The following is a 20145-nucleotide window of genomic DNA, read 5'->3' as shown; positions in this document are numbered from 1 at the left end:
AGAGATAAACCCACACACATATGGTCACCTTATCTTTGATAAAGGAGGCAGGAATGTACAGTGGAGAAAGGACAGCCTCTTCAATAAGTGCTGCTGGGAAAACTGGACAGCTACATGTAAAAGTATGAGATTAGATCACTCCCTAACACCATACACAAAAATAAGCTCAAAATGGATTAAAGACCTAAATGTAAGGCCAGAAACTATCAAACTCTTAGAGGAAAACATAGGCAGGACACTCTATGACATAAATCACAGCAAGGTCCTTTTTGACCCACCTCCTAGAGAAATGGAAATAAAAACAAAAGTAAACAAATGGGACCTAATGAAACTTAAAAGCTTTTGTGCAGCAACGGAAACCATAAAGAAGACCAAAAGACAACCCTCAGAATGGGAGAAAATATTTGCAAATGAAGCAACTGACAAAGGATTAATCTCCAAAATTTATAAGCAGCTCATGCAGCTTAATAACAAAAAAACAAACAACCCAATCCAAAAATGGGCAGAAGACCTAAATAGACATTTCTCCAAAGAAGATATACAGAGTTCCAACAAACACATGAAAGAATGCTCAACATCACTAATCATTAGAGAAATGCAAATCAAAACTACAATGAGATATCATCTCACACCAGTCAGAATGGCCATCATCAAAAAATCTAGAAACAATAAATGCTGGAGAGGGTGTGGAGAAAAGGGAACCCTCTTACACTGTTGGTGGGAATGTAAATTGATACAGCCACTGTGGAGAACAGTATGGAGGTTCCTTAAAAAACTACAAATAGAACTACCATATGACCCAGCAATCCCACTACTGGGCATACACCCTGAGAAAACCATAATTCAAAAAGAGTCATGTACCAAAATGTTCATTGCAGCTCTAGTTACAATAGCCCAGAGATGGAAACAACCTAAGTGGCCATCATCAGATGAATGGATAAAGAAGATGTGGCACATATATACAATGGAATATTACTCAGCCATAAAAAGAAACGAAATTGAGCTATTTGTAATGAGGTAGATAGACCTAGAGTCTGTCATACAGAGTGAAGTAAGTCAGAAAGAGAGAGACAAATACCGTATGCTAACACATATATATGGAATTTAAGGAAAAAAAAATGTCATGGAAAACCTAGGGGTGAAACAGGAATAAAGACACAGACTTACTAGAGAATGGACTTCAGGCTATGGGGAGGGGGAAGGGTAAATGGTGACAAAGCGAGAGAGAGGCATGGACATATATACACTACCAAACGTAAGGTAGATAGCTAGTGGGAAGCAGCCGCATAGCACAGGGAAATCAGCTCGGTGCTTTGTGACCGCCTGGAGGGGTGGGATAGGGAGGGTGGGAGGGAGGGAGACGCAAGCAGGAAGAGATATGGGAACATATGTATATATATAACTGATTCATTTTGTTGTGAAGCTGAAACTAACATACCATTGTAAAGCAATTATACTCCAATAAAGATGTTAAAATGAAAAAAATAAAAAAAAATAATAATAATAATACCAATTTCTACAGGTAAAATATATAAGAGCCTAGTTTTACCTGTAGTATTTTAGATAATTTTATGGGGAGAAACGTATTTAGGTACATTAATCTTTTTTTTTTTTTTTTTTTTTTTTGCGGTACGCGGGCCTCTCGCTGCTGTGGCCTCTCCCGTTGCGGAGCACAGGCTCCAGACGCGCAGTCTCAGCGGCCATGGCTCACGGGCCCAGCCGCTCCGCGGCATGTGGAATCCTCCCGGACCGGGGCACAAACCCGTGTCCCCTGCATCGGCAGGCGGACTCTCTCAACCACTGTGCCACCAGGGACACCCCTAGGTACATTAATCTTAATGAATGCATTAAGTATTCTGAGGAAAATGTACTGATGTCTGCAACTTTAAAATTCATTTTTTAAAAGTAAGATAGGGACTTCCCTGGTAGTCCAGTGGGTAACACTCCGCGCTCCTAATCCAAGGGGCCCAGGTTCGATCCCTGGTCGGGGAACTGGATCCCACATGCATGCTGCAACTAAGAAGCCCGCATGCCACAACTAAAGATCCCGCATGCCGCAACTAAGACCTGGTGCAGCCAAGGTAAATAAGTAAATATTTTAAAATAAATAAATAAAAAATAAAAGTGAGATAGACTGATGGATGAATAGATATGCAATAAAGCAAATACAGTAAAATTTTAATTCTGGAATCTAGGTCGTTGGTATATGGGTAGTCAATGTAAAATGATCAACTTTTCTTAATGTCTGAAAATTCTAATATGTTCAAAAAAGTATCCTTAAAAATAAAATAATAGCAGCTAATATATTTTAACTCTTTAGCTATTAAAAATGTGAGAAGTTTGAACAAAGCTAAATTTCTAAAATAGAATTTTGATAATTAGATCTATTAAATTTAATAAATAAGGAATAACTGTGGGTAGGAGTGATTTTTTTTTCCTATGAATTACTTGTTAGGCAAAAAGCTCACCATGACTACTGAGATTATTTCTATATTTTAGGAGATAAAAAAAAAAAAACACGAAGGTAAGGATATTACGCCTTATTAATCTTTGTCTTAGCCCAGGTTCTCTGGCAAACAGGGCCTGAAGCAATGACTAGAACGCTGAGGCTTTACTTGGGCGTTGCATATACAGGGTATCAAGAGTGAAAAAAAAATAAACTGAAGCAAGGAACTATGTGAAATGGTGGCTGGGGGACTTCTCTGGCAGTCCAGTGGTTAAGACTCCGTGCTTCCACTGCAGGGGGCATGGGTTCGATCTCTGGTCGGGAAGGCCACGAGGTCAAAATATAAGTAAATAAATAAATACTATTTTTAAAAGTGCTGGCTACGTCTTTACAACAAGCTATGAAAACACAGAGTAGGTCACTTGGCAAATGCATCCACTTGGTACTCTTTGGAACATCTCCTGATAGACTACAAAAAGAAACCATTCCTCAGAGTAGTTCATGGAGGAAAATGTGGAATTTATCAGGCAGGTTCCCTCCTGTCTCCCATTTCCCAGTGGCCAAGCTCACCCCACTAGGAGTAAACTCTACCGCACTTTCAGCCTGTGTCATCCAGCCTCCACAGGGGCACAGGGTGCTACCCCCAAGCCCTGGTGTGGTGTGTCATCCACCAGACCCTCTCAGAGTGTGGTTCATCGGCCACCGTGAGGTGGTGGCTCAAGTGAGGCAGCACAGTGCGGTACAGTGAAGCAGTCAGTCTAGGAAGCACACAGTGGCAAGAGAATCTGAGAAGGCGTATATCACACTGCAATATGTGAGGAAGATGACACTTTAAAAATCTGCCACATAAAAACAGGGTTAAAAGCCAGGGTGAATCCAAACCCTAAGAATCATTCTGAGTTATAGCATTTATATCTCACACTTCAGCACTGTGCTTTGGTGATGATACCCTGTAATGTTAAGCACTCAAGACAATCAAAACCATGAATTCCCTGGCGGTCCAGTGGTTAGAACTCAGCACTTTCACTGCCACGGGACTGGGTTCAATTCCCTGGTCAGGGAACTAAGATCCTGCAAGCCACGCAGTGCAGCCAAAAAAAGACAATCAAAACCTAGGTTAACAGGGATCTTGAAAACCCTTACAGAACTGAAAGAAGTCTAAGAAGGAAAAACTCAGTGCTCCTGCCATGTTTCTCCTTTACTTTCATACCACTCCGACACCAGCTGGGTGTTCTACAATTCAACTCAATTCTGACACCATCTATCTGGAGATAGCATCACATCCCACAGGTTAAGGGCTCAGTCCCACAAGACTGCTCCCACACCACTTCAGATGCCAATCACAAGTCCAGGTTGTCAGCTGTGCTTCTGACCAATCGGCTATAAATCAGAGGTTCCTAGGACCCCCTCCTCAGGATCAATTAATTTGCTAGAGCAGCCCACAAAACTCAGGAAAACAGTTTACTTACTTTTACGAGTTAATTATAAAAGTATATGATAAAATTGGGAGATTGGGATTGACATATATACACTAATATGTATAAAACAGATAACTAATAAGAACCTGCTGTATAAAAAAATAAATAAAATTAAATTAAAAAACAAAAAGTATATGATAAAAGATGAACATTCAGACAGAAGAGATGCATAGGCAAGGCACAGGTAAAAGGCTCAGAGTGTCTATGCCCTCTCTGGGCACCACCACTCTCTCAGCACCTCCATATGTTCACCAACGCGGAAGGTCTCCAAACCCCGTACTTTGGGGATTTTTACAGAGGTTTCATCACATTGGCATGATCAACCATCAACTCCATTTCCAACTCATCTCCCCTCTCTGGAGAATGGGAATGGGGCTGAAAATTCCAAGCTTCTAATCGTGGCTTAGTCTTTCTGGTGACCAGCCCTCAACCAGGAGCCCACCCAGAGTCACCTCATTAGAACAAAAGACATTTCTATCACCCAGGAAATTCCAAGGGATTTAGGAACTCTGTGTCAGGAACTAAGGTCAAAGACCAAGTATTAGAAGAAAAAGAGATGCTCCTAAAGCTCTTATCACTGAGGAAATTACAAGGGTTTTAGGACCTCTGTGCCAGGAACTGGGGGTAGAGACCAATACAGACATTTTCTATTATCTCACAGAGTCAAATTATGTAAACTTAATCCAGCCATGCTATGTGAATCACAGACCTACTCTATACAATCTAAATTTACATACATTTTCTTTAAATAGCTCCCAGCCACCTATTAAGGAACTCAATTTGACCAAGTCTTATCTTTGGGGTAAAAACATTGTAAGCTAAAGGGAACTAGCCTTTTGTTAAATTTTGTATACTAAAAATGTTGCTAAAGCTATTCATCTTTATTTTAACTTAACATTTTTCACTTAATCATTTTTCAGTATAGTTAACATGGGTGTTTCCCCTGCAGGTAGCGGCAAGGAAATTTTGGTGAGATAGCTCCCACGTCCAAGGAAGGGATGGAGAATGTGTATCTGATGATTCTCAGAAGCCACTTAGGCTTCTTCTTCACTGAGGTACCATAGGTCTAAAGTTAGGAATCCCTCTGGACACAGGAAAGTAACTCTATATCAGCACAAAGTTAAGAAACCTTATTTAACGATTATGAGTAGGGACCATCTACATATCATCAGATTGACGAGAAAAAGGAAGTATGTGGTCCCAGTGGTTGCTGGTATCTATAATTTAACATGAGGAGAACCAGTCTAAGAATGAAGCCAATCTTGTGGATGACAGGAGTAGACAGAAATTGGGATCATAATGACATCCTTTAAACTGCTACATCAGTCAATCCTAAAGCCTGCAATTTCCAAATATACATGCTAATAAAATTCAATTTTATAATCCAGTATTTTTAACAATACTTGAACCAAAAGCATATTAACTGATATTTAAAAAATTGTTTCCTTTCTTTCCATTGTGCTTATCCTGTTTGCCTATTTTATCCTGCTTAAATCACAACTTCACACTGTTTTTATTTTATTTTTTTTAACATCTTTATTGAAGCATAATTGGTTTACAATGTTGTGTTAGTTTCTGCTGTATAACAAAGTGAATTCGCTATATGTATACATATATGCCCATATCCCCTCCCTCTTGCGTCTCCCTCCCACCCTCTCTACCCCACCCCTCTAGGTGGTCACAAAGCACAGAGCTGATCTCCCTGTGCTATGCAGTTGCTTCCCACTAGCCATCTATTTTACATTTGGTAGTGTATATATGTCAAGGCTACTCTTTCACTTCATCCCAGCTTACACTTTCCTCTCCCCGTGTCCTCAAGTCCATTCTCTACATCTGCGTCTTTATTCCTGTCCTACCCCTAGGTTCATCAGAACCATTTTTTTTTTTTAGATTCCATATATATGTGTTAGCATACAGTATTTGTTTTTCTCTTTCTGACTTACTTCACTCTGTATGACAGACTCTAGGTCCATCCACCTCACTACAAATAACTCAATTTCGTTTCTTTTTATGGCTGAGTAATATTCCATTGTATATATGTGCCACATCTTCTTTACCCATTCATCTGTCAATGGACACTTAGGTAAATGCACATACCTTGAGACCTTTGATACTCAAAGGTATCCTATGAATACATTCTCACATATGATTATAATATACAGCTATTCATTGTAGCTTTGTTTGTAATAAGAAAAGATACCAAGCAACCTAAATATCCATTAATATGGCACTGGTTAAGTACATCTGGCAAATCCACACAATGGAATATTATGTAGTTTTTAAAAAGAATGAGGTAGGGGAGTTCCCTGGTGGCCTAGTGTTAGGATTTCGGGCTTTCACTGCCATGGCCTGGGTTCAATCCTTGGTCACAGAACTATGAGATCCCGCAAGCCATGTGGCAGGGCCAGAAAAAAAAAGAAAGAAAAAGAAAAAAAAAAGAATGTAGGAGTTCTAAATGTACTGAAAAAAGATTTCAAAGATAAATCAAACATTTATAAATTAATTATAAACCAATAAAATTCAAAAATCACATTAATTTAATGACAATGTTATTTTACTGAAATTAAACTGCTAATCACAATATAAGTATGGTACCAAAAGATTTGGCACATACAAGTCCTTTTGTGTCCAACAAGCCTCTTCTCCAATACAGCATATGAAGGCTCAATTCTTTGACTGTCCTTAATCTGAATATACGAAACCTCATTTGGTAGGAGTATACCCCATTCTGTCTACCTCTGTTCTCATCTGCTGACATGAAATCTTGTAATAATACTCAATTGTGGTTAACAATCCACCTGCCAATGCAGGGGACACGGGTTCAAGCCCTGGTCCACGAAGATCCCATGTGCCACAGAGCAGCTATGCCCTTGTGCCACAACTACTGAGCCTGCGCTCTCGAGCCCACAAGCCACAACTACTGAGCCCATGTGCCACAACTACTGAAGCCCACACGCCTAGAGCCCGTGCTCCGCAACAAGAGAAACCACAATGAGAAGCGTGCACACCACAACGAGTAGCCCCCACTTACCGCAACTAAAGAAAGCCCGCGCACAGCAACGAAGACCCAACACAGCCAAAAATAAATAAATAAATTTATTTAAAAAAAAAAAAAAAAAATCAAGCAGCACTTAAAAAAAAAACTCAATTATATGGTGGCCAACCGAAAGATCCAACATAGGCTTATATACTTTTATTCATATTATTTAAAAGAAAACACAGAATTCTAAGCTTCTCTGAGAATTTATAAACCCCTGAAAATATGTCCGAACATCTCCAGGGACCTAAAAATCATTAGAAAAACACTTATCTCTCCAACAGAGGTTTTATCACTCCCTTTTTATACCTTTAATCTTCCCCTCTTCAATATCTCTTTCCTCTCAACCGACAACATACTACCTTTAAAAACAACAACCAAAAAACTTCTATGGTTTCCTGCTATCCCTCAAGATACTACTCCTTCCCTTCAAAACCAAATTTCTTTATTGATTTACATACATTATTTATTTACATTCACTGCCTCCATTTGCCTGTCTCCACTCATCACATATCCATTACAATATGGCTTTTGTTCCAAACACTTTCTGAAACTATTCTCTTTTAAGTATTACCAATACTTGCAAACTATAATGTTCCAGCAGCTTCTTCTTGACTTCCTGACTTATCTGAAGTACTTCAGGGCCAAAGGGCTTAGCCAAGGGACTCAACTACAAGGTTTTCAAGATCCCTTCCATCAGTCATAAAATGTTTTTGAATTCATACTGTTTGACTTAAAACCCAAACAAGAGAAAGTTCCTGCCTTTGTATGCCACAGTTTAGTGAAGGAGACTCAGGTAAATAGATAAAATATAAAGAGTATAGCTGAACAGCCTGAGGGAGAATTAATGGTCTCATCTTACACTTCATCACAATGAAAAGGAATCAGAAAGAATGAAAAAATTTCTTTGTTTTTCTAAAGAATGTAAGTATAGCCGGTCAGAAGGTCTAGGGCTCCCTTTATTAATTTCCAAGGACTGCTATAACAAAGTACCACAAACACTTAAAACAACAGAATTTATTGTCTCACAACCTGGAGACCAGAAGTTCAAAATCAAGACGTCAGCAGGGCCATGCTCTCTCTGAAGGATCTGTGGGAGAATTATTCCGTGCCCCTTTCTAGCTTCTGGTGGTTGCCAGCAATCCTTGGTGCTCCTAGGCTTGCAGCTGGATTACTCTGATCTCTGTCTCCACTGTCACAAGGCCTTTTTCCCTCTGTATTTCTATGTCTCTCTCCTCATAACCAGCCATTGGATTTGCTAGGGGAACCACTGACCAAAAACTGCCCACCCTGGCCAGGCACCACAGTAACCATCTGCATGAGCTGTTTTCCAAAAGGAGGTCCTGGTAAGGAACATGGAACTAACAAGCCACCACCAACCAGAAGAATTCGGGAAAGGTCAAAAGGAGACGCCAGCCCATATGTCCTACCAACCTCCCAGAATCCTCCTCACTGGACTCCTTCTTGGCTGAGCCATGCGTGCACCACCAGGAAGGACCCTGAGTCAGAATGATTGGCCAGAGACTAATCCAGAAACTAATCCCATCAGCATAAAACCCGGGACTGTGAGCCACGTGGCACAGCAGTCCTCCTGGGTTCCCTTTCCCTCCTGCTCTCCACGCGGGTGCTCCTTCCCACTAAAGTCTCTTGCTTTGTCAGCACGTGTGTCTCCTCGGATATTTCATTTCCAAGTGTTAGACAGAAGCCCACTCTCGGGCCCTTGGAAGCGGTCCCCCTTCCTGCAACAGATTTAGGGTCCACCCTAATCCAGTATGACCTCAACAGACTTGATGAGACTTGAAGTGCGCAGTAAAATTCAATAGAGTGGAAATGTACTTATTAGGGCTCTTTTGGTTGTTAAGAAACCAAACTTAAACTAGCTTAAGTAAAAATGGTTTTCCTGATGAACTAGATATTAAATATTATGAATTACTGTTAATCTTGTTTGGTGTAATAATGTGGTTATATAGGAGAAAACATTTATTTTAAGATATACATGCTGAAGTATTTAGAGGTGAAGTGGCATGGTATCTGCAACTTATTTTCAAATGGTCCAGAAAAAAAAAAATTGCATACATGGGGCGGGGCTGGGTGGGGAGGGACAAATGAGGCAGAATGTTAACAACTATTGAATTTATGATGATAACTGGATTATTCTTTCAACCTCTCTATATGTAGGAAATTTTTCAAAATAAAAAGGTAACCGGAAATGAGGACATATTTTAACTGGGACATGCAGGCTTGGACCTGACTTCAAGGTGGATTAGACCTGGAATTGAAAGAATGTCAAAAGGTGAATATATACTATACAGGTCTTTCATCTCCATACTTTTCTATATACAACATTCCTCTCCAGCAATCACCATGGAAAGCAAGATGTTTCTCACAATGCTCTTTTCCCCAGTTAACCTCTTTCTAAATGAGAGGCAGGAGGGTATCAGGAGGTTGGCACAGGTTCCCCAGTCCAGTGAATGTACTAAAAAAGAGAAGGGATTAAGGGATTAAAGGTTGAGTAAATTAACTCTCTCTTCAATTTATTTTAACTCTTAACTCCCTTCTCATATTTAACAGGGAACAGAATGAGAAACTATAGTAGAATGCAAAAAAAGCCCCAAATCAGTAACATGAAATGTATTATACTCTAGAGGCTAAATATCATTCTCTGGTGAAGAGATTAGCTACCAAGATAGAAAAGAAACAGGCATAGATGGATCATTATCCATCACAGGCTTGACAGTAGAGAAAAAAGTCTGGGAAAATAGGATATTCACCTAACGAAGATGGAAGGAAGAAAAGAGAAAAGGAGGGAGGTAAGGAGGAAAGTAATAAAGAGAGAGCAAACAGGGCAGAAGCTAAACTGCCATACCCAGAGCTGTCTCTAGGGATCTCCCTAAATTGATACCACCAAAAGCCCTTCTCAACTTCATCCTGACACTTGTTACAAATTTGAGAGCACGTAAATGGTACTAAGGATCCTGGCCAGTTGGGAAAAATCAGAAGTCCCTTCTGCCCCACAAGAAATGAACCCATTTATATGTAAAACGTATTAATTATCACAAAGCTCCAAAACTTCCTTCAAAAGGGTTAAGCGTTTAAGGCACTTTGTTGATTTGCACTGGTATCTTTAAATAGTAGTTATATTCTATAGACCAGCAAATGAGGCTCTCTCCCTGACACTCCTTATTCAACCAAAATATAAAATGTTATTTAGAAAAATGTAGTCTTAATGGTGCCTTTCACAGGCCAAATAAACATCCATGAACATCCTAGATAAATTTTAATTACCTGAAAAATACTAATCTCTTACAGATGCAAAAAGAACCATAGCCATTATTTTAACTCAATTCAAATTGTTAAATGCTTGGTTTTCCTGCAATTATATACTTTCATAATTCAAATCTAACTGATTTTAACTTACTCCAATGGACTAAAATGAATCAACAGTTTTACTCATTTAAAGTTCACCACTCCTTTTAGTGCTGTTAATGCATTTTAAAACTTTTTTAAAAATCAAATCTTTAGAACTTCCCTGGTGGCTCAGTGGTTAAGAATCCACCTGCCAATACAGGGGACATGGGTTCAAGCCCTGGTCCAGGAAGATCTCACATGCCACGGAGCAATTAAGCCTATGCGCCACAATTACTGAGCCCATTCACTAGAACCCGCAAGCCACAACTACTGAGCCCACGTGTCACAACTACTGAAGCCCACACGCCTAGAGCCTGTGCTCTGCAACAAGAAGCCACCATAATGAGATGCCCGTGCACTGCAACAAACAGTAGCCCCCACTCACCGCAACTAGAGAAAGCCCACATGCAGCAACGAAGACCCAATGCAGCCAAAAATAAATAAGTAAAAATAAGTAAATTTAAAAGAAAATCTTTAAACACAATTTATTTTGCTACTTGAGGTAAAGACCATTATTTGACCAATAAGTTTACAATGAATAACCTTAGACATATGCCTACTACAAAATGCAAGATTTGAATGATGTGGTTATTAATCCATCATTAAAGATAAATTACGACAACAAAAAATCTGAATTGCCAGCGACCTAGTGGTATTACATCAACTATTTTCAAATATAACATATTCATTCTTGTAAATAATCAATTTAAATAATACTGTAATAAGCCTGGTCAAGTATAAACCTGAACAGTCTTACCTGTATGATGTGGGTCTGATGTTGTCTTTGCAGATGCTTCCAAACAATATTTTTCCCTGTAATTATCCTCATGATTAATTCCTCTAGAACTTTCTTCAGTAGGCAGATTAAAACTGCCTATTCTGGGATCATTTTGTGACTGCAAAAAAGTACTCTTATTTGCAGCAACCTAAAAGAACAAAATATGTATTTTATGCTGATATTAAACTTAATTTCCCATATTTTTACATAATAGATTCCTAATTTAAAATGTAAGCTACTAGTTTCTCATACCTAAATGGGGAATATTTAAAAATAAAAATTATAATTTTTATTGTTTGTTTTTTAAGCTACTTTTATTACATAATAAAAGCTGAAGGACATCACAGAATGAAAATTATGCTTACAATTATAGTGTATTTTAAGCAACATATCAAATGAGGTTTTAAACAAGTCACAATATGCCATTCTCAGTCAACTGCTTTTATTCTTGCTAAATTTCTCAATATTAAAAGAAACACTTAAATATTGTTCATTTAAGTGTGATGATACCTGCACTGTATTGTTGTTTTAACAGTACCTTATGTTTTAAAGGCAAATACTAAAATATTTACAAATGAAAAGATATTCCTGGAATCTGCATCAAAATAATGAGAGGGGAAGAAGGGGGGAGGGAGCTGGAGAGGAAAAAATGAAGCAAGAACAATTGTCATAAACTGACAATTGTTGAAGCTGGATGATGGGTACATGGGGGTCCTTCATATACTCTTTTCTCTATTTTTGTATATGTATTAGCTTTCTGTTGCTGCTGTAACAAATTACAAGAAACTTAGTGGCTTAAAGCAACACAAATTTATTTTATAATTTTGTAAGTTTGAACTCTCACTTGGCTCTTAATGGACTAAAATCAAGGTAATCAGCAGGGCAGCATTTCTTTCAGGAGGTTCTAAGGGAGAAAACATTTCCTTGACTTTTCAAACTTCTAAAAGCTACCCACATTCCTTGGCTTGTGGCCCCATTCCTCTACTTCAAAGCCAGTTCCTCTGCATCTCTCTGCCCCTGCTTCCTTGATCACATCTCTTTCTCTAACCCTCTCATCTGTCTCCCTCTTCTACTTTTAAGGACCTCTGTGATTATACTGGGCCCATCTGGATAATCCAGGATGACCACCCCCCACCCCATCTCAAGGTCCTTAACATTAATCACCCAGTCAAAGTCCCTTTTGCCACGTGAGGTAACATACTCACAGGTTCCAGGGATTAGGACATGGACATTTTTGGAAGGCCATTTTTCTGCTTACCATAGTATGTTTGAAATGTTTTTTAAATAACAACTCACAGTAACAGACACAGTCATCATATCTCTATAAATATTCATTATAATAAATTTCAGAGACATTCAAAAACCTATCTGATAAGATTTTAAAGTAAGTCAGGTGAGGGAGGAGTCAAGATGGCGGTGTGGGAAGATGCAGAGTTAGTGTCTCCCCACAACTAGGGTGCCTGCTGGCCGCTGGTGGGGGATTTTGACCCCCAAGGAGACGGGAGGAACCCCAAGGTGAACCAGTAGGACAGAGGGGTACCGAGGGGGGAGAAGTGGAGGCCAGACAAGATCAGCGCCTCTGAGGCCAGGGAGATCAGGAGAGGCAGGTAGGACGGACTCTCCGGGAGAGCGGGTGAGGAGCAGAGGGCAATTGTATGGCCCTCTTGGGCAGGGGAGGCTGCTGAGCTCCCAGGCCGGTCCCCTGCCTTCCAAGGCCCCCCCTTCTCCTGTCCTCCCCCCAGCACCGGCTGCATTGGTCCTGGGGCATAGGAGGGAGACTAGGGAGATCAGGAGAGGCAGGCAGGAAGGGCCCTCCCAGACCGGAGGAGCAGGAGAGAAGAGGAGGGTGTTTGCCCCACCCACTCAACCCCAGGAAGCCTGCTAGGCTCCCAGGTGCGGTTCCCTGCCCTCTGAGACCGGGGTTGGGGGCACAACTGGGCCCCTTCTGTTCCTTGAGCCTAATCCGCACTGCCAGGGCCTTTTCCAGCCCTGTGAGTCTGGATCATGGGCCAGGCCCACCACCCAAACTTCACCCTTGCTTAGGCCCTGCTCTCCACAGCCAAGGCCTCGCCCACCCTTTTTTTCTTCCTTTCCCTCCTCCTCTTTTTTACTCTTGTGGTACTGATGTACCTTCTGGTTGTTGATTCATCTGTATTTTTATTTTTACGTTCTTTCTAACATATCTGTTAGTCTCCTAGTCTAATTTTATTTTCTACTTTGTTATTTTTCTCTCTTTTAGTTTTTTGCCACCACGCACGGCTTGCAGGATCTTGATTCATGAGCCTGGGGCTGGGGGAAGCTCCTTCAGTGGGAGTTCCGAGTCCGAACCACTGGACTAACAGAGAACCTCTGACCCCAGGGCATATTCATTGGCGTGAGGTCTCACAAAGTTCCTCATCTCAGCACCAAGACCCAGCTCTACCCAAGAGTCTACAAACTCCAGTGTTGGAAGCCTCAGGCCGAACAACGAGTAAAACAGGAACACAATCCCACAAAAAAAAAAAAAAGAGAGAGAGAGAGAGATGGCAAAAAAGAATGTCACAGATGAAGAAGCAAGGTAAAAACCTACAAGACCAAATAAATGAAGAGGAAATAGGCAATCTACCTGAAAAAGAATTCACAGTAATGATAGCAAAGGTGATCCAGAATCTCAGAAATAGAATGGAAGCATGGATTGAGAAAATACAAGAAATGTTTAACAAAGATCTAGAAGAACTAAAGAACAAACAAAGAGAGATGAACAACACAATAACTGAAATAAAAAATACACTAGAAGGAAGCAATAACAGAATAATGGAGACAGAAGAACGAATAAGTGAGTGGGAAGACAAACTGGTGGAAATAACTGTCGAGGAGCAGAATAAAGAAAAAGAATGAAAAGAATTGAAGACAATCTCAGAAACCACTCGGACAACACTAAACGCACCAACATTTGAATTATAGCGGTCCCAGAAGAAGAAGAGAAAAAGAAAGGGTCTGAGAAAATATTTGAAGAGATTATAGTCGAAAACTTCCCTAATGTGGGAAAGGAAATAGTCACCTGAGTCCAGGAAGCAAAGAGAGTCCCATACAGGATAAACCTTATGAAAAACACACCAAGAGACATATTAATCAAACTAACAAAAATTAAATTCAAAGAAAAAATATTAAAAGCAGCAAGGAAAAATACAAAAATAACATACAAAGGAATCCCCATAAGGTTACCAGCTAATTTTTCAGTGGAAACTCTGCAGGCCAGAAGGAAATGGCAGGATATACTTAAAGTCATGAAAGAGAAAAAATCTACAACCAAGATTACTCTCCCCAGCAAAGATTTCATTCAGATTCGATGGAGAAGTCAAAAGCTTTTCAGACAAACAAAAGCAAAGAGAATTCGGCACCACCAAACCAGCTTTAAAACAAACACTAAAGAAACTTTTCTAAGTGGGAAACAAAAGAGAAGAAAAACACCCACAAAAACAAACCCAAAACAATTAAGAAAATGGTAATTGCAACATATATATCAATAATAACCCTGAAGGTAAATGGATTAAATGCCCCAACCAAAAGACACAGACTGGCTGAATGGATACAAAAACAAGACCCATATATATGCTGTCTATAAGAGACCCACTTCAGACCTAGGGACACATACAGACTGAAACTGAAGGGATGGAAAATGATATTCCATGCAAATAGAAATCAAAAGCAAGCTGGAGTAGCAATGCTCACATCAGATAAAATAGACTTTAAAATAAAGACTATTACAGGAGATAAGCAGGGACCCTACATAATGATCAAAGGATCAATCTAAGAAGATATAACAATTATAAATGTTTATGCACCCAACATAGGTGCACTCTAATACATAAGGCAAATGCTAACAACCATGAAAGGAGAAATCTACAATAACACCATAATAGTAGGGGACATTAACACCCCACTTACACCAATGGACAAATCATCCAAACAGAAAATAAATAAGGAGACACAAGCTTTAAATGACACAATAGACCAGATAGATCTAATTGATATTTATAGGACATTCCACCCAAAAGTGGCAGAATACACTTTCTTCTCAAGTGCACATGGAACATTCTCCAGGATAGATCACATCTTGGGTCACAAATCAAGCCTCAGAAAATTTAAGAAAATTGAAATCGTATCAAGCATCTTTTCTGACCACAACGCTATGAGATTAGAAATCAATTACAGGAAAAAAAACTGTAAAAAACACAAATACATGGGTGCTAAACAGTGCGCTACTAAATAACCAAGAGATCACTGAGGAAATCAAAAAATACACAGAAACAAATGACAACAAAAACACGATGACCCAAAAGCTATGGGATGCAGCCAAAGCAGTTCTAAGAGGGAAGATTACAGAAATTTAATCTCACCTCAAGAAACAAGAAAAATCTCAACTAAACAATGTAACCTTACACCTAAAGCAACTAGAGAAGGAAGAACAAAGAAAACACAAAGACAGTAGAAGGAAAGAAATTATAAAGATCAGAACAGAAATAAATGAAATAGAAACGAAGAAAACAATAGCAAAGATCAATAAAACTAAAAGTTGATTCTTTGAGAAGATAAAATTGATAAACCTTTAGCCAGACTCATCAAGAAAAAAAGGGAGAGGATACAAATCAATAAAATTAGAAATGAAAAAGGAGAAATCACAACTGACACTGCAGAAATACAAAGGATTATAAGAGACTACTACAAACAATTATATGCCAATAAAATGGACAACCAAGAAGAAATGGACAAATTCTTGGAAAGGTACAATTTTCCAAGACTGAACCAAGAAAAATTAGAAAATATAAACAGACCCATCACAAGTAATGAAATTGAAACTGTGATTAAAAATCTTCCAACAAACAGAAGTCTAGGACCAGATGGCTTCACAGGCAAATTCTATCAAACGTTTAGAGAAGAGCTAACACCGATCCTCCTCAAACTCTTCCAAAAAACTGCAGAGGGAGAAACTCCCAAATTCATTTTACGAAGCCACCATCACCCTGATACCAAAACCAGGCAAAGACGCCACAAAAAAAGAAAACTACAGGCCAATATCACTGATGAACATAGATGCAAAAATCCTGAACAAAATACTAGCAAACAGAATCCAACAGCACATTAAAAGGATCATACACCATGATCAAGTGGGATTTATCCCAGGGATGCAAAGATTCTTCAATATACGTAAATGAATCAATGTGACACACCACATTAACAAACTGAAGAATAAAAACCATATGATCATCTCAATACATGCAGAAAAAGCATTTGACAAAATTCAACACCCATGTATGATAAAAACTCTCCAGAAAGTGGGCATAGAGGGAACATACCTCAACATAATAAAGCCCATATGCAACAAACCCACAGCTAACATCATTCTCAATGGTGAAAAACTGAAAGCATTTCCTCTCAGATCAGGAAGAAGAACAGTATGTTCACTCTCGCCACTATTATTCAACATAGTTTGGAAGTCCTAGCCACAGCAATCTAAGAAGAAAAAGAAATACAAGGAATCCAAATTGGAAAGGAAAAAGTGAAACTGTCACTGTTTGCAGATGACATGACACCATACATAGAAAATCCTAAAGATGCGACCAGAAAACTACTAGAACTAATCAATGAATTTGGTAAGGTTGCAGGATACAAAATTAATGCACAGAAATCTCTGGCATTCCTATACACCAACAACAAAAAATCAGAAAAAGAAATTAAGGAAACAATCCCATTTACCACTGCAACAAAAAGAATAAAATTCCTAGGAATAAACCTCCCTAAGGAGGTGAAAGACTTGTACTCAGAAAACTATAAAACATGAATGAAAAGAACTCAAAGATTACATAAACAGGCGGAGAAATATACCATGTTCTTGGATTGGAAGAATCAATATTGTGAAAATGATTATCCTACCCAAAGCAAGCTACAGATTCAGTGCAATTCCTATCAAACTACCAATGGCATTCTTCACAGAATTAGAACAAAAAATCTTACAATTTGTATGGAAACACAAAAGACCCCAAATAGCCAAAGCAATCTTGAGAAAGAAAAACGGAGTTGGAGGAATCAGGCTCCCCAACTTCAAACTATACCACAAAGCTACAGTAATCAAGTCAGTATGGTACTGGCACAAAAAAAGAAATATAGATCAATGGTACAGGATAGAATGCACACAGATAAACCCAGGTACATATGGGCACCTAATTTACGACAAAGGAGGCAAGAACCTACAATGGAGAAAAGACAGCCTCTTCAATAAGTGGTGCTGGGAAAACTGGACAGCTACATGTAGAAGAATGAAATTAGAACACTACCTAACACCATAAACAAAAATAAACTCAAAATGGATTAAAGACCTAAATGTAAGACCAGGCACTATAAAACTTTTAGACGAAAACAAGGAAAAACACTCTTTGACATAAATCACAGCAAGATCTTTTTTGACCCACCTCCTAGAGTAACAGAAATTTTGTGCTACAAATAAAACCATCAAGAAAGTGAAAGGCAAAAACAGAATGGGTGAAAATATTTGCAAATCATATATCTGATAAGCGACCTATGTTTAGAATATACAAAGAACCCTTACAACTCTATAATAAAAAGCAAATAATCCAACTTAAAAAAAGGACAGGGCTTCCCCGGTGGCGCAGTGGTTGAGAGTCCGCCTGCCGATGCAGGGGACACGGGTTCATGCCCCGGTCCGGGAGGATCCCACATGCTGCGGAGCGGCTGGGCCTGTGAGCCGTGGCCGCTGGGCCTGTGCGTCCGGAGCCTGTGCTCCGCGACGGGAGAGGCCACAACAGTGAGAGGCCCGCATACCGCAAAAACAACAAAAACAGAAACAAAAAAAACATACGTCTACACAACAATTTATACACTAATATTCATCAGCATTATTCATAATACCTAAAAAATTTTAAAAATGGAAACAAACCAAACACCCATCAACCGACAGATGGAAAAATAAAATACGGTATATTAATAAAATGAAATATTATTCAGTGTGGCAAGCAGAATAATGCCTCCCGAAGGTATCTACACCCTAATTCCCAGAACCTGTGGATATGTTACCTTATGTGGCAGAAGACTCTTTGCAGGTGCAATTAAGGTTAAGGACCTTGAAATAGAGAGATTGTCCTGAATTATCCAGGCAGGCCCAATCTAACCAAATGAGTTCCAGTTTCAGAGAACCAAAAAGATGGCAATATAAGAACTCAAACCGCTATTACCAATTTTGAAAACGTAGGAAGGGGACCATGAGCAAAGGAATGTAGGTGGTCTGTAGAATCTAGAAAAGGCAAAGGAAACATTCTTTTTTTTTTTTGCGGTACGTGGGCCTTTCACTGTTGTGGCCTCTCCTGTTGCGGAGCACAGGCTCTGGACGCGCAGGCTCAGCAGCCATGGCTCACAGGCCCAGCCGCTCCGCGGCATGTGGGATCTTCCCGGACCGGGGCACGAACCTATGTCCCCTGCATCGGCAGGCAGACTCTCAACCACTGCACCACCAGGGAAGCCCAGGAAACATTCTTAAAACCTCCAGAAATAAATGCAACCCTGCCAACACCTTGATCTTAGCCCAGTGAGACCCACGTTGGGCTTCTGACCTACAGATCTGTAAGATAATACATTTGCATTATTTTCCTTTTTTTAAAATATTTACTTATTTGGCTGCATCGGTTCTTAGTTGCAGCACATGGAATCTTTCGTTGCGGTGCACAGGCTCTTCGTTGCAGCGCGTGGGCTTCTCTCTAGTTGTGGTGCGTGGGTTCAAGAGAGCGCGGACTCAGTAGTTGTGTAGTTGTGGTGTGTGAGCTTAGTTGCCCTGAAGCATGTGGGATCTTAGTTCTCTGACCAGGGATCGAATCCACGTCTCTTGCATTGGAAGGCAGAATCTTAACCACTGGACCACCAGGGAAGTCCCACATTTGCATTGTATTAAGTCACTAAATTTCTGGTAATCTGTTACAGCAGCAATAGAAAACTAATACATTCAGCAATAAAAAGAAATGAATTACTGATACATGCTACAATGTAGATGAGCCTTTTGAAAAACACTACGCTAACTGAAAAAAGTGAGTCACAAAAGGCCACATGTGTGATTTCATTTATATGAAATGTTCATAATAGGTAAATATATAGAAACAGAAAGTAGATTAGTGGTTGCTAAGGGCTGGGGGATTTTGATGGGCTGATGTGTATGAGGTCTCTTTCTGGAATGATAAAAATGTTCTTTTGGTGAGCATTGCACAACTCTGAACATACTAAAGACAACTGAATTGTAGTAGGTAGACTACAGGTATGTGAATTGTATTTAAATAAAGCTGCTTGTACAAAAAGAAACCTTATTTAAAATTAAAAACTATGCTTACATAGTTTTCTCCTTATATTGTGGCCAGAATTCTAAAGGAGTGTAGGATAAAACAAACAGATGCAGGCCAAAAAACAGAGTCAAAAATCAATAGATGTTTTCAACAACAAAAAGACAAAACACCAGTTAAAAGCCAAGAACTTGAACAGATATTTCTCCAAAGAAGATAAGCAAATGGTCAATAAGCACACGAAAAGATGCTCAGCATTACTAGTCATTAGGAAAATGCAAATCAAGACCACAATGAAATGCCACTTCACACCAACAATAATGGCCATAATCAAAACAAAACAAAAAAAAACAACAGCAATGAAAACAGAAAATAACCAGTGTTGCTGAGGATGTGGAGAAACTGGAACCCTCATACATGGCTGGTGGGAATGTAAAATGGTTCAGTAGCTATGGAAACAATTTGGTAGTTCCTCAAAAAATAAACACAGAATCACCATATGATCTAGCAATTCCACTCCTAAGTATATACACAAGAGAACTGAAAACAGGTACCCAAACAGAAACTTGTATGCCAGTGTTCACATCAGCATTATTCATAATAGCCAAAAAGTGGAAACAACTCAAGTATCTATCAATAAATGAGTGAATAAACAAAATACAGTATATACATATACAACT

At 39.3% G+C, this 20145-nt stretch overlaps 1 protein-coding gene across 3 annotated transcripts in view; it reads right to left on the bottom strand.

Annotated features, from left to right (window-relative positions):
- Positions 1-20145, bottom strand: part of LOC307175933 (DNA repair and recombination protein RAD54B) — a 97946-nt gene that overhangs the window by 69549 nt on the left and 8252 nt on the right. For all 3 annotated transcript variants that reach the window (XM_079901657.1, XM_079901658.1, XM_079901659.1), the window contains exon 3: positions 11127-11295. In XM_079901657.1, coding sequence (XP_079757783.1) covers positions 11127-11295 — 169 coding nt within the window. The remainder of the gene's footprint in view (positions 1-11126; positions 11296-20145) is intronic.

Source organism: Stenella coeruleoalba (assembly GCF_951394435.1).
Source record: "Stenella coeruleoalba genome assembly, chromosome: 17".
Taxonomy (NCBI): domain Eukaryota; kingdom Metazoa; phylum Chordata; class Mammalia; order Artiodactyla; family Delphinidae; genus Stenella; species Stenella coeruleoalba.
This window is presented reverse-complemented; position numbering and strand designations above follow the sequence as displayed.